At 39.0% G+C, this 16,048-nt stretch overlaps 1 protein-coding gene across 1 annotated transcript in view; it reads left to right on the top strand.

Moving 5' to 3' along the window:
* LOC126298882 (histidine ammonia-lyase-like) overlaps positions 1–16,048 on the top strand; it is a 236,156-nt gene that overhangs the window by 166,693 nt on the left and 53,415 nt on the right. Inside the window, 1 exon segment of the mRNA XM_049990415.1 lies at positions 9,348–9,434. Coding sequence (XP_049846372.1) covers positions 9,348–9,434 — 87 coding nt within the window.

The raw sequence follows: 16,048 nt of genomic DNA, 5'->3' as shown, positions 1-16,048 counted from the left end.
TCATTTTCATCTCAGCATTCATTGGTCATAATTACCCCATGAACCTAGTTCAAAAGCTGATTCCCTGGGCCATCACATTAAATCCTGGCACTGCCGATCCCTCCAAAAAAACTTTGGAGCACATCACTGGTCACTCAGTATTATCCTAATCTGAAATGTATTAATCAGGTACTTCAACAAGGTCATGACTTCTTAAAATTGTGCCCTTAAATGAAACCCATTCTGTCTGAAATTTTGCCCACCATACCTACAGTTTTTTTTTTGTCGCCCTGCCATTCTCCACAATGTTTTTGTCAGACCCTATGCTCCTTCTGCACCCATCTGTTTACCTTATGGCTCCTACTCCTGTGACTGTCCGTGCAAGACTTGCCCTATGCACTCTCCTACCACCACCTATACCAGCCCTGTAACTGAAAAACATATGCTAACAAAAGGAGGGACACCTGTGAAATGATCCATCATATTCCAGCTGTTATGTAAACACTGTTCGAGACATTTACATTAGCATGACTACCACCAAATTATCAATTAGGGTGAATGGGCACAAGCAGAGGGTGTGTACTGGCAAAACAAAACATCCTTTTGCAAAGCATGTTCTACAAGGTGACAATTGTGACCTCAGTGATCATTTCACCACACGTGCCATCTGGATTCTTCTCCAAGACACCAGTGTCTCAGAACTCCACAGGTGGGAACTAACACTGAAACATGTCCTTGGTTCTTGCCACCCACCTGGCCTTAATTTACATTTATTCTGTCTCTGCATTTCTTCACAGTAACTACTCGTTTCTTCAGTCTGTTTTGGCTTTATAAAACCTTCATTTTCACCACCCCACTCCACCCTGTTACGTACAATGAACTTAGCTTCTTCTGCTTGAAGAAGCAGCCATTGGCTCCAAAGGTTTGCCCAGTTATAGCCTTCTTTGATGTGGGTGTTTTGGCACTGCTTGGTGAATAGATTTTTTATCCATCCAATTAAATCGTTTTGTCAAATTGATTGCTTTCATTGTTAAATATTCTTAAACCACTCATTAGATGGGAATTCCCTGTTATTTCCAGCCTATGCCTCACTATATCTAATTTTATTTTGCATCTAGTGTTTTGTGAATGTTTTCCCTCATTTCAAAATCTGCTGTGTTGTTTTTCACATACAGTGCTGAGGCATATATAGAGAAATTAATGAATTTAAAGTTTGTGACATGTCTGAATATAGGCCAGCAGTGCCTTAATCTACCAGCATTACCCATTGCCAATACCATCTACTTTTAAATTTTTAGAATTTCATTGATGTGAGGAGAATGTCCCCATATCAGCAGTTCATAGTCTATGGTGTTTGGAAGAGTCCAAAATAAATATCTCTTAAATATTCTTTCATTACTAAGCCTCTCGGTTTCCACATTAAATAAGTAACTTGAGATTATTTTGTACAGGTATGGTTGATGTGTGTTTCCTAAGCTAACTTAGAATCCACATGAATTCCTAGAATTTTAACTACTTTCACCTCTACCTCTTTTGACAATCCCAGTATAATCTACTGGTTTTTATCTGGATTTCAAAGGAGTGTATTTGATAAAAACTATTTCAGTGACACTTTCATGCCATCTTGCACCATACCATATCTTGCAGAACTAAGGTGTTCTCATGCTGAGCTAGCAACCTTGTGTCATCAGCATAACAAATAACAGAGTTTGGAATGCAATAGTGTAATTCATTGACTTCAATTATAAAAAAGAAGGTTCCAAAGACAGAACCTTGTGGGACCCTTGTTTTAACTTCATGTGGTTGTGAGTGCTTATTTCTGATAGAGACAAACTGTTTCCGATTGATACAATTATTGAAAATAAAGAGTCTTTTACACCACAGTATTTGAGTTTAGCAAGTAGGATGTCATTAAAAATAGAGTCAAATTACTTACTTAAATCACAAAAAAGAAGTGAAGCTTTATTTTTATACTCAAAGGCTGTTATTACTTCTTGAGAGAACAGCAGTGGTATTATTTATTCCCTTGGAAAAGCCAAATTGACTATAGGAAGCAAATTACATACTCAAAGTGGTTGTTTAGTTGGTTGTAAATAGGCAGATTCAAATATTTTGGAGTATGTAGGAACTGCTGAAATTGGTCAGTAATTTTTGAGATCATGTTTGTCCCCTTTTTTGTACAGTGGAAGAACTTTTGATATTTTTAATGTTGTAGGAAATACTACAAATTCTAGACATCTATTAAGGGGAGATGGAAGGCAGTTTTCATCCCTATTCTGCCAATGCTATTTTACCCTTTCAATAGGTACACTTTTCAAGAGAAATATAAGTGATAAAACTGAAATTTTTACAGCATATATATAACATATATGCCTCAATTTACAAGTAAAATGAGCATAATACCTCTAACAGTTTTCAAGGAAAAAATGTTATTCTTTCACTAGTAAAATTTAACTTTTTTGTACATTAATTATTATAAAACAGTTTCTGATTGTGTGGTGGTTCTCAACTTACTTGTATTAACTTATTACCATCTGCAGTACAAATTGACCAAATTTCATGTTTCTAACCCCATTAGTTTATCAAATAATGGTACCTGAAAGTATAAAAATGTAGTATCGAAAAAAACCATTTAAGGTTTAATATTGCAATTCTAGTATAGTTATTGATGAGAATTACTTACCACTAATATTTTCCTGCATGAAACTGAGCATCACCTGAATCATAATGATCTCCTTTTCTTCTCTTGGTCCCTTTTCTTTTCTGTCTGGCTTCTTTTGTGCATTTTAAATTAGCAATATCTGCTTTGTGGATTCTCTGTTTATCAATCTGCACCAAGGATTTTGCAGTATTTCCACTAGATTTTATGCTCAATAATTCCAAAACAGCCAGTTTTCTAATTACACCATCACTGAAGCATAAAATAACATGTTGAGGGTTGTAAGCTGAACAAATACAGTTTCTGGTAACCAGTTCTCAATGACAGAATTTACACATTCATTAAAATTTTGGGTTTTCCCATGAAGACATTTCTTCAACATGGTATCTTGACAAAGATCTCTAAATATGGGTTTAATTTCATTCATTACTGATGCAGGTAAAGAATGTTTGTGGTCATATCTGGCAGTTCTCCTGTACTTGCACCAAGTGTCAGGATCATGGCCAAGCCATAATAATTCTGTAATATATCTATTTCAACATTTGTCAAGTGACCTTTACCACCTATCTTCCTATCAGCTTCAAATACTATTTTTTAATTTTCTTTCAATATTCTTCTCAACCTGGACCGCATTCTCTTCTGGACATGTCCAATGCACTCTAATTTAGAAATTATGTCATTAGGACCATAGGGTTGTTCTGCACATACCCAGTCATAAGCCATCCCTTAAAGACTGTGTGTATCTGATGCCTCTGTTTGCCACTGAACGATTAAAAATCCTGAGAACTCCTGCTACTTCCTTCCCCACACTTGGACCAGTATAATTCATCTGACAGTTATGGTCATGCTCTTTCTCAGTTCCACTGCCACAAGTTTTACAGTATTTGCTTAGAATCTGTACATCAACTACCTGGTCAACGGAAGTGTCTGAACCCACCCGTCAGCTTTGACCCATGACGTAAAGCTGTTGTGATGTGTGGCGTCAGGACGGCACAGAGTTTGGTCTGTGATTTTGGCATGTTTGAAGGTGTTGTCGTGTTGCTGTTTGTGGCGCCCTCGTGTGGTGTGTTTCATGTTGTGTGGTGTATTGGGTTCAGTTTGGTGTTATGCTTGTTCTGGGTGGTTCTGGGTTTGGCTGTGTGTGGAGAGGAATTGTTTTCAGTGAGTAACCGATTTGGTGTTTGTTGTGTAAAAGTTATTGTAGTGCTGCTCGCTGAAGGTCTTGTGCTAATTTGAGTAAATTAATTTGTTGCTGCTGTTGTAGGGTACGGATATGACTGACAAAATTAACAGTGTGAATTTGCATGCTGAGTTGGGGGCGAGTCTGATGGAGCTGATTAAGTTTCTGCAGCTGTTTGGCTTGTTGGCAGAGGCCGTGAAGTGTGCTGTTTGTGGTCATGACATGAAATTGGCAAAAGTTCTGGCATCTCGAACCAGGGATGGTTATATGTGGCAGTGCCAAAGGGATAACATATGGTGCTCCATATGTCGCAGTTCCTGGTTTGAGAAGTCTAGGTTGGGCATGTGTGAGATTGTGTTCTTGATGTACTATTTTTGTTATAAATCCTCCCACAGTTTTTGTGTGCATGAGACTGGTGTGAGTGAGAGGAGTGTGATTGACTGGTTTTCATTTTGTCATGAAGTGTGCCCGGAGTTTATTAAGTGCAGGGGTAGGTTGGGTGGGCCTGGGGTTGTGGTGGAGGTGGATGAATCACAGTTTGGGAAAAGGAAGTGTGGGAGGGGTAAGTCTGTGTGGTTGGTGTTTAGGTGTGGGGGGCCGTTGTATCAGGGGGTGGGGGTTCGGAATGTATTTTAGGGTTTTGGAGGGGCAGATTAAGAGAGAATTAGTGGGGTTAATTGAGGAATTTATAGAACTGGGTTCTGCTGTAGTTTCTGATGCTTTTTCTTCTTATAGGTGTTGGGAGAGAGGGGGTACAATCATTTAGAAGTGAACCATAGTTAAGAGTTTAAAAATTATGAGATGGAGGCTTGTACGAATACAATAGAGGGATTGTGGGGGGCCATTAAGTCAGTTCTTGGGAGGGGGCAGAGGCGCTCTTCTAACCTTCAGTCTCATTTACATGAGTACTGTTGGTGGAAGAGTGTCCCTGAGGGCTATTGTTTTTTTTTTGGGGGGGGGGGGGGGGTTTAAGGGCTATCAGTAAGATGTATAGGCCTCCCTGGATTTAAATCCAACCGAATATGTGTGGGACACAGCAGGCTCACCTTCAGACAGCACTTAACCAGAATAGGAAACATTAACCCAAGCCATTCTGGATGGTTTTATCCACAAGGTGGGGATGTGTCATGCATCCCAGCATCCTGCTTTCCCATGTGAGGGTATCATATCCATTATTTCAATTATGTATAGCACCATGAGTGTGACAACAAACACTGGAAGAACCACTCATGACCAATGGATGGTTTTCCAGTTTATCTTACATCTGAATCACTGTGTCACACTGTTCCTATGACATCTTCTTGTGCACATATTCTACATCTATGTCTACATCTACATACATACTTCACAAGCCACCATATATCATAGGGTGAAAGGTATCTTCTACCACTCTCACACATAGTGAGGTTAAAATGACTGTCTATATGCCTCTCTATGAGCTCTATTTTCTGTTATCTTGTCTTCACATTCCTTATTCAAAATGTTCACATTGGTGACAGGAGAAGTATTCTGCAGTCAGCTACAAATACAGGTCTTCTAAATTTTCTCAATAGTATTTTATAAAGAGAATATCATTCTCCCTCCAAGGATTCCCATTTGACTTCACAAAGCATTTCTATAACACTGGCATGCTGACTGAACTTACTGGTAACAAATCTAGCAGCACCTCACTGAATTGCTTCATACCTTCCTTTAATCTGACATTGTGTGGATCCCAAACACTTGAGCAGTACTCAAGAATGGGTCACACTAGTGTTGTGTGAATGGTCTCCTTGTATACAGATGAGCTACACTTTCCTAGAATCCTCCCAATAAACTGAAATCAATTATTTGCCTTCCCTACTACCATCCTTATGTGCTCATTCCATTTCAAATCTCTTTGAAATGTTACACCTACTGTATCAAGCAGCAAACCATTAATACTGTATTCAAACAATACAGGATTTTTTCCCTACTCATGTGCATTAACTTACTTTTTTCTACATGTAGAGTAAGCTGCAATTCATCATACTAAATAAATATTCTTTCTAGGTCATCATGTATCCTTCTACAGTCACTCAATGACAACAGCTTCCTGTACATTATAGCATCATTAGCAAATATGAGGGTGGTTTGAAAAGTTCTTGTAACAGAATAGAAAAAAGTTCTTACATCACTGAAACTTTTTCAATCTAGTCTCCTGGTAGATTAATGCATTTGGTCCAATGTTTCTTCCAGGCCTGCAAAATAGTTGCCAACTTGGGCTATCAATTCTTTGTTTGAAGTAAATCTTCATCCACCAAGAAAAATTTTCAGTTTTGAGAAGAGATAGAAGTCTGACAGAGCCAGGTGAATAAGGTGGGTGTGGCAACAATTCATACCTTGGGTTCATGTAATTTTGCCACAGCGATGGCACATGTCTGCCAGTGCGCATTGTCTTGTCACGGCACCCATCTTGCAGATAATTTTTTCATTTCTAATTCTTCAGTCAAAATGTGATATACCCTTTCAGATGACATCTGGCAAGTGTGAGCAATTTCACACACTTTCAATCAGCAATCCTCCATGACAATTTTGTGCACTTTTGCAATGATTTCTGGAGTAGTGACACATCTTGGCTGACCACTATGTGGATCATCATCTAAGCTCTCCCAACCATATTTCAATTCATTTGTCCACTTGGCAACAGCTGAATATGAAGGAGCAGAGTCCCCCAGTGTATTCTGGAAATTGGCATTCCTTTGCTTGCACACCATTCTTTATAAAGTACTTAATCACTACTCAAATCTCGATTTTTTCCATCTTCACAAATCACTATGTGAGAACAATGACAGAGTCACATCACCCCCACAGCTCTCTTCCAAGAGCACTGATGTGGCATGTGTTTACAGGCAACAGTCCAATGAATATCATGTGAACAACTTGCGCTAAGGGTGATTCAGAGAACTTTTCCTACTACCCTTGTAATCACAAATTGCTGCTTATGCTACCTGTCAGATCTTTCAGTATATGGTGAACAAGAGCAGTCCTTTCATTCTTCCTTGAGGCACTCCCAAAAATACTCTTGTCTCTGATGAACACTCACCATTGGGGACAACATACTGGGTTCTATTTCTTAAGTCTCTATAGAGCTACTCGCATATCTCAAAACCTACTCTCTATGCTCATAACTTCATTAACAGTCTGCAGTGGGCCACTATGTCAACTGCTTTCCAGAACTCTAGGGGTACATAGTCTGTCTGTTGTCCTTCATCCAAGTTTCACAGTATTTTGTGTGAGAAAGGAACAAACTCAGTTTTGTAAAATTGTGTTACTTTCGTGCATTTTTCCAGTCCCTTGGGACTCTGAGCTGGGTGAGAGAGTCATGATAAATACAAACTAAGTAAGGGGCCAGTGCCATAGAGTTCTCTCTGTAAAACCAAATAGGAATTCCGTCAGGTTCAAGTGACTTATTTGTTTTTAATTCTCTCAATTGCTCCTCTATTCCAAAGATGTTTATTAACTGTGCTCTCCATATGGAAGTCTCTGCAGCAGTCAAACAACATTATGTCTGTATGAATGAAAATATTATGGAAAGAATAGTTGCTACTCACCATATTGCGGAGGTGCTAAGACTCTCTCTCTCTCTCACACACACACACACAACACACATATATGCAAATGCAACTCTCTCTCTCTCTCTTCTCTCTCTCTCTCTCTCTCTCTCTCTCTCTCTCTCTCTCTATCTATCTATCTATCTATCTATCTATCTCTGGTGACTCAGTATCCCCACTATATAGTGAGTAGCAACTGTCCTTTTCATAATATTGTCATTATTCTGTCCTGGATCTTCTCTCCTGCATAAATGATTTTATAAAGGTGAAATTTGAAAATTCAGTTTTCTTTTTTCTGTCTTCCATTACCACACCAGATTTGTTGATGAGAGACTGGATAGAACCCTTTGGCCTGCGTAGCGATTTTACAGAGGATCAGAATTTTCTCAGGTTCTCAGCAAGGTCTCTCACTAAGGTATGATGATAGAAGGTGTATGCTTTGCACATCAATCTTTTTATAGAAATGTGAATTTCTAGTACCTTTTGCCTGTCAACATTTTCACATTATTTTTAACATGTGAATGCAACAATATCTACTTCCTTGTCATTTTCTGAACTTTGTTATTAAACTCTGATTGATCTTTCCTGTCCTTCATCCACTTATATAGCACATACTTCTCCAGAACATGATTTACAATAAACTTGAACTTTGCTCATAATTCCTCTATGTCCAACACATCAGAACTAAATGATGTCCCTTCATTGTCTAAGTCAGATGTTAACAACTCTTTATCTACTATTTCCAGCGTAAATACTCTCCTAGCCTCCTTGATCAATTTATTAACATTAGTAACCATCGCCACTAAGATTATGATGTGATTACTAATCCCTGTCTCTATTCTGACACTGTCAATAATGTGTGACCTGTTGGTGGCTACAAGATCTAAAATATTTCCATTGTGTGCGGGTTCTGGAATTAACTGCTCAAGACAGTTTTTGAAAAAGGTGTTCAGAACTAATTCACAAGATTGACTGTTTGTAACACCTGCAATGAATCTATAGATGTCCCAGTCAGTACTTGGTAGGTTAAAGTCTTGCAGTGCCTCACATTATTCCATGGATTTCAAATTTCCTTAAAATTATGTAATTTGTGCACTACTCAAGACACTAAAACAAAGTTTTAGCTTCAGTCTGCTTAATATGCATCATTATTTGATCCATAATTGCACTGAAAAGAAATATATGAGAAACGTAGATAGATAGATAGATAGATAGATAGAGAGAGAGAGAGAGAGAGAGAGAGAGAGAGAGAGAGAGAGAACTTGCAAACTAGATGACTTCCACCATTACAATCCACTCTTTTTGTAAGCTTATTTATATTTTCCCATAGAACCTCTGTAATTCCCACTCTTCTATTTACTTTATTGTTTGAACAGATAGGCAATAGCTCACTTTGTCAAGAAAGTTTTGTAACAATTCCAGCAAAATGAGAGTACTCCAATAGATATTTGATGTACCTTCACCCCTGACATGTGTGATTCAGAGAGCATGCATCCATACAGTTCATAGGCCTGCTTCCAGGGGGCACCTGGTCAGCCCCCTGGCATACTCTGGTGAGCCACCAAAGAAACAGTATTATTTAAGTGATTGCAAATGAGAGCTTGGCCTAGTCTGTAACCTGTATTACTGTTGTACAGGCAATATGTTCAGTGCTATGCACAGTCTGTACTTCATTGTATCTTACATGTTTCTCTATAAAGTACTGCATTTCATAAACCATGTTTGTTCTTGCTGTAGCTGTAGTTTTTAAGTTAATTTATTCATTTAGAAAAAGCAAATTGTGTGTAATTTGTCAGATAATAGAAATTAGTGAGTTGAGAGTTTTTCAATATGTTTAATCAATTTAAGAGGGAGCAAAGTGTGCAAAATGAAATGATTCTTATATCTCTTGTCAAGTGATACATCAAAAATTTTATATTATGCTATCTTGTTCACTCCATATATTTCTTGTGTGCAGCCTTGAGTGAGCTTCCTGCTTTCCTTGTCAAAGATGGTGGTCTGAACTCAGGCTTCATGTTAGCCCACTGTACTGCTGCGGCTCTAGGTGAGACATATTTACATTTTTATTTGTAGTACAATTTTATTAATTATTTGCTATCAGGTCACAAAGTGATGAGCAATTGCTTGACTTTCTTTTATTATGAAATATTAACAACATCTTGAAGTGCAGAGGAAACTGGTAATATGTGTAATTTTACTATTTTTTATATGGTAGTTATGGACACACACACACACACACACACACACACACACACACACACACACACACACTATTTGTTGCAAGAACAGAGAATTTCAGAAGCAAGGTACCATTGTAGCACACAATCATCCTAATGAGTGATTTTAATGCAATCTGGAGAAATAACAAAAATACAGACATAAAGTGGGTAGGTGGTAACAGTATCTATGTTACAAAGGGAAATTCATGAGAGACTGTAAGGTCCTTATTCTGTAAGTAAGGTCAGTGTCACAAATATATTTAAAATAAAACAGAAGATGTACACATCATCCAGACCCTTTCTGAACACATTTCAAGCCACTCACATGGCTATATAATGAAAGACCAGAAGAGAGATCTAGACTGCCTGAGTACTAAGAGATGCCAGCCTCCATCAAGATTATTTGCCTTTCAAATTATATCTGAAGTACCTCCCTAAGGAAACTAAGGTACCTAGTAAATTGATCCCTAGGTTAATTTAGCAAAACGTTTGGTAACAAATTCACAGAGAACATTGGAACATCAGAACATAACAGCTAGGACCACTGAAGTATGACTTAGTCAAAGTTTCTGTAGAGACTGTCCCTTTAGCAAAACAAAAAGAGGGATGTGGTAATGCATCTGATTGACAACAGCCTGAGAAAAAGCAGTCACAGATAGAAAAACCCACTAAGATAAAACTTGCATAATACCCAGACAGATAGGGATAAACTCATACCATTAAAACAGCAGTAATTTACAGACATGGCCCTTGGACAAGCAAAGCTCCAGTACACCCAAAACAATGTGATGAAACTGGATAGAGATTTTAGAAGGAAAATCTTCTAAAACTTCTACCAGTCACTCAAATAGTACCTTGGTAAGTACTCTCCACCCAGCCTTTTCCTTAGAAGAGTAGATGGAAATGAACTTTGTAATACTTTGGATAACTGCAGCTACACTATGTGATCAAAAGTATCCGGACACCCCCAAAACATAGGTTTTTCATATTAGGTGCATTGTGCTGCCACCTGCTGCCAGGTACTCCATATCAGTGACCTCAGTAGTCATTAGACATTGTGAGAGAGCAGAATGGGGCACTCCACGGAACTTACAGGCTTCGAACGTGGTCAGATGATTGGGTGTCACTTGTGTCATATGTCTGTACACGAGATATCCACACTCCTAAACATCTCTAGGTCTACAGTCTCTGATGTGATAGTGAAGTGGGAATGTGAAGGGACATGTACAGCACAAAAGCATACAGGCCCACCACGTCAGTTGACTGACAGAGACTGCCGACAGTTGAGGATGGTCATAATGTGAAATAGGGAGACATCTATCCAGACCATCACACAGGAACTGCATCAGGGTCCACCGCAAGTACTATGACACTTATGTGGGAGGTGAGAAACTTGGATTTCATGGTCGAGCAGCTGCTCATAAGCCACACATCATGCTTGTAAATGCCAAACAACATATTGCTTGGTGTAAGGATCATAAACAATGGACGACTGAACAGTGGAAAAACATTGTGTGGAGTGATGAATCATGGTACTCACTGTGGTGATCTGATGGCAAGATGTGGGTATGGCGAAAGCCTGGTGAACGTCATCTGCCAGTGTGTGTAGTGCCAATAGTAATATTGGAGGTGGTGGTGTTATGGTGTGGTCATGTTTTTCATGGAGGGGCTTGCACCCCTTGTTGTTTTGCATGGCACTATCACAGCACAGGTCTACAGTGGAGTTTTAAGCACCTTCTTGCTTCCCACTGTTGAAGAGCAATTTGGGGATGGCGATTGCATCTTTCAACATGATCAAGCACCTGTTCATAATGCACTGCCTGTGGCGGAATTGTTACATGACAATAACATCCCTGTAATGGATTGGCCTACACAGAGTCCTGACCCGAATCCTATAGAACACCTTTAGGATGTTTTGAAACACTGATTTCGTGCCAGGCCTCACCGACCAACATTGATACCTCTCCTCAGTGCTGTACTGTTAAGAATGGGCTACCATTCCACAGGAAACCTTTTAGCACCTGAATGAACATATGCCTGCAAGAATGGAAGCTGTCATTAAGGCTAAGGGTGGGCCGACACCATACTGAATTCCAGTATTATCGACGGAGGGCAGCACGAACTTGTAAGTCATTTTCAGCCAGGTGTCTGGACACTTTTTATTACATAGTGTACATGGTCAAATATTTTGAAAACCTTTACAGCTGTGAATCTGCTGGTAAACGCTTTATGTATCACGACAGTCCAAGTCAGTTGAGCTCCTAGCCCTGAAGAAATGAGGAAAGGACAGAAATCATCTCCACGTCTAAAATCTCATATAACACCAAAAGAAGACTTGATAACAACTTAGCTATAAGAGCCATGTGGAGACAGGATGATTGAGAAGTGTACAAAAATGCTAAAAGTATCTTGGGGCATCAAAGGCTACAAAGCCAAGTGACTAGATATTTGCTTAGATTCATGCCTTACATGAGGAGGATGCATTGACTGACGTCAAAAATCATCCATAAATTTCAAAACAATGCATAATCATTCTGAAAACCTCCCCTAGGTTGTGGCTAAGTTGTTTCCCTGTGATATTATTTTTCTAGGGGTGTTAGTCATTCAAGTTATATAGGAGAGCCTCTGTGAAGTTTGAAAATTAGGATGAGGTACTGGCAGAAGTGGTGCTGTTGGAGCAGGTCATAATTTATGACCTGTTTGCTCAATTGGTATGAGTGTTCCATGCAAAAGGTAAGGTCCCCTGTCTAGGACATGTCAGGAAATTTCGAAAGAGGGAACACACTGGCATAGAATGGAAGAGTCATTGTGGAAATATGGAGGATTCTCATTTATATTACATCTGTTAGTCATATTGTAAGGACTTACTGAGTAGGAGCAAACTCCAGCTGGACCCACAGCTTGTACAATATTTATGGGAGGGAGTTAGAAAATGATGTTAATGTGTGGAGTATGTTTCAATTCCCAGATACTGCTTAAAATAGATCAAAAATGTAGGTTAAACATAACATCATGATCTTTACTTTATGAACATACACATACCTGCTCATAAGAAAATGGTACATGACTAGTTCTAGAGAAGAAAATATGGTGCCCTATCCAAAAGGCACTGAAGAGCATCATTTTATGACTTAAATTCAGATGCATGCTCAGAAAAATTAGAGATCAGAACAGTTGTTAGGCAGAAAAATGTTCACTCTCATTTAGTCTTTCAATGCGCGGTGCTGGAGGTGACAGATGCAGTGATGAGAACACCTTCGCCCAGTATGCTGAAGGCCTCACAAAGGCCTTTGTAGACAGTCAATACCCTCCAGACCTAATACACAACTAGATCTCTTGTGACATATCCCCACACACACCTGATCCTCACATCTATACCAAGAACCAACCATAAAGAAGCACCCCTCCTTGTCACTCAATTCCACTCAGGACTGGAATGACTGAACCATGTCCTTCACCAGGGCTCTGATTATCTATTGTCATGCCCTGAAATGAGGGACATTCTACCCAAGAACTTCCATCCCCTGCCAAAGTAGTGTTCCGCTACCCACCCAACCTCCACAACATCCTAGTCCATCCCTATGCCACTCCCACCCCCAATTCCCTGTCACAGGTGTCATATCCTTGTCGAAGACTCAGACACGAGACCTGCCCAATCCACCCACCCAGCACCACCTTCTCCATTCGTGTCAAAGTCTTATCCTACCCCATCAGAGGCTAGCCCACCTGTGCAAGCAGCCATGTTATATACCAGCCGTGCTGCAAACACTGCACAGCATTTTACAGTGGTACGCAATCAACCAGCTGTCAACCAGAATGAATGGCCACTGTCAAACTGCTGCCCGAAACAAGGTTGACAGCTCAGTGGCACAACATGCAGCAGAGCACAACATGCAAGATTTCAATGGCTGCTTCACAACCCATGCCATCTGGATCCTCCCCCTGTAACCTGCCTTGCCTAAAACTAAGGTAAGTCACTGCCCCCCCCCCCCTCCCCCCGGTAGCACCATCCCTTGTCCCAGTACCATTACCCAACTCACGTCAGCTTACTTGTGCACTACCATTGCATGTCCTAGTCTGTCAAATCACATGCCCAGCCATCTGCCATCTGACCCCTCTACCCACACCTCTAGCTAGGCCCACAGATGGCTCTCACTCTTCCATGAACCGCTAGGTGCTTCCTCCCACACTCCCCCCCCCCCCCCACCCCCTCTGCCTCCTGCCTCTTTCCATCACTCACCCCACCCCACCCTGCACCACCACCTCACCCAGTACACTCACGTGGGCCAAGAACGAGCTGGCAGTCGACTGAGCACAATGTAGGGAGACAGGCATGTGCATGTGAGTGAGCATGTGTGTGTTTGTGTGCATGTTTCTCCTACAAGCTTGAAAAAGGAATTTCATTCTGAAAGCTAGCAAAGCATCCTTGTATCTCATCACTATAAAAAAGATATAGAATTTGCCATACATTGACTTACATAGAAAATATGACAAGAAAAGATTTACAATTATATGTCCACAAATAAAATATTATTAGATATAACATGAAACCATACACATAACAATGTTCATAATATGCTAAATTAGAATAATAAATGAATACAATTTTGTTTTCGATGAGCATTTTGGATCATTATGATGAAGAAAATAAGCTACTATATATTGAGTGCTGGTGATTGAAGTATTCCATGACACTATAAAAACACTTGCTAATTAACATTTTTTAAGTTCTTTTCTCAATATGTGGAATTTTGGTATATCTTTAATTTCCTTTAGTAGTGCATGCACTAAATAAAATTTTTGGCTGCTAAATAACACTTTTTTGATACATAGCTTTTGTGTGACTTTCTCTATGAAAGTCATCTCTATTTCTCATTTTGTAGTTATGAACTTGACTGTTTAACAAAGAATGTTCCTCGTGTGCCTTCATAAAACACATAATTTCATAAATATAGATACATGGTAGAGTCATGATTTGCAGTTCCTTAAAAACGTTTTTACATTATATTCTGTGTGTCATACCTCTGATTATTCTTATTGCTCTTTTTTGAAGCACAAACAAGTGTTTGAAAAAACTGGTATTCCCCCATATCTTAGTGTACTATGTATTAGTGCAAAGTATGAACATAACCCTGCATCAACACTACAGGAATTTTTTAGTATTCTAAGAACATAACAATAATGGCTTAATTTTTTGTTTAACATTTCTGTGTGTTTCTCCCACATTAAATATTCATCTAAACATAATCCTAAAAATTTTGTATTGGGGGGCGGGGGGTTTGCTCTATCTTACATTGCGCAAATTCTACAGTTAGGTCTGATTTTACTTTGTTTGTTATATGTCTGAAGTTCATCCAAACTGTTTTTTTGTCATTCAGAATTAATTTTTTGTTTGTAAACCACATGTTTGCTTCTTCTGTGGCTACTCTGACTCTCTCCAGTAAGTTAGTTTCATTTGTAGCTTTGACAAACAGACTGATGTCATTGCCAAACAATACTGTATCTGCTGTTGATATATAGCTTGGCATATCATTTATAAATGTTAAGAACAGCAATGGCCCCAGTGCATAGCCCTGTGGCATGCCATACCTGACTCTTTGGCATGCTGATGAGTAGACTTTACCCACATGCTGTATCTCTACCTTTTGATACCTATTAGAAAGATAGGATTTGAACCAATCATGTTCTACTCCACAAAACCCATAGCAATATAGTTTCCTGAGCAGTAAATTATGGTCAATGACATCGAATGCTTTAGACAGGTCCAAAAACAGACGACAGTTTAATTAATTTTTGTATACAGAATTTATGATCAGTTTTAAAAAGCTATAAATTGCTGTGTCAGTTGACCTATTTATCCTATAACTGTTTTGCCCTTAACTAGAATTTGATTTTTATTAAGAAAATGAGACAGTCTTTCATGCATTACCCTTTCAATTACTTTTGAAGATCCAGATAACAATGGTACAGGCTGGTAATTGATAACATCAGACTGGTCAGCCTTCTTGTAAATAGGCTTGACAATCGATTTCTTTAGTTTTTCTGGGAAGACTCCTGTGCTAAATGACATGTTAATCATGTCATCAAGTGGGCAAGCTATGTATCTTGCACTGTTCTTTATTACTTTGTCTGGAATCCCATCACAGCCACAGGTCATTTTATTTTTTAACTGATTTAAGGCATTTTGTACCTTTAATCCAGTAACAGTGTATAGAAACATGGTTTTATCATTCAATGGTAGTTGCACTCTGGAGCTGAAATCACATCTTCCTTGAATTAGATTTGTTGTGATATTTGTGTGATGTGTGTTGAATATATTGGCTATCTGTAGTGGGTCCTCAACTGTTTTCGCTTCGCTTTTAATTACAAAAATGCTGTTTTTAATTTTTTGTTTATCTCTGCTCCTATTTACTACCTCCCAGGTTGACTTTATTTTTTT

Source organism: Schistocerca gregaria, chromosome X (genome assembly GCF_023897955.1).
Source record: "Schistocerca gregaria isolate iqSchGreg1 chromosome X, iqSchGreg1.2, whole genome shotgun sequence".
Taxonomy (NCBI): Eukaryota; Metazoa; Arthropoda; class Insecta; order Orthoptera; family Acrididae; genus Schistocerca; species Schistocerca gregaria.
The sequence above is the reverse complement of the archived record's forward strand: the minus strand, read 5'-3'. Positions and strand labels throughout refer to the sequence as shown.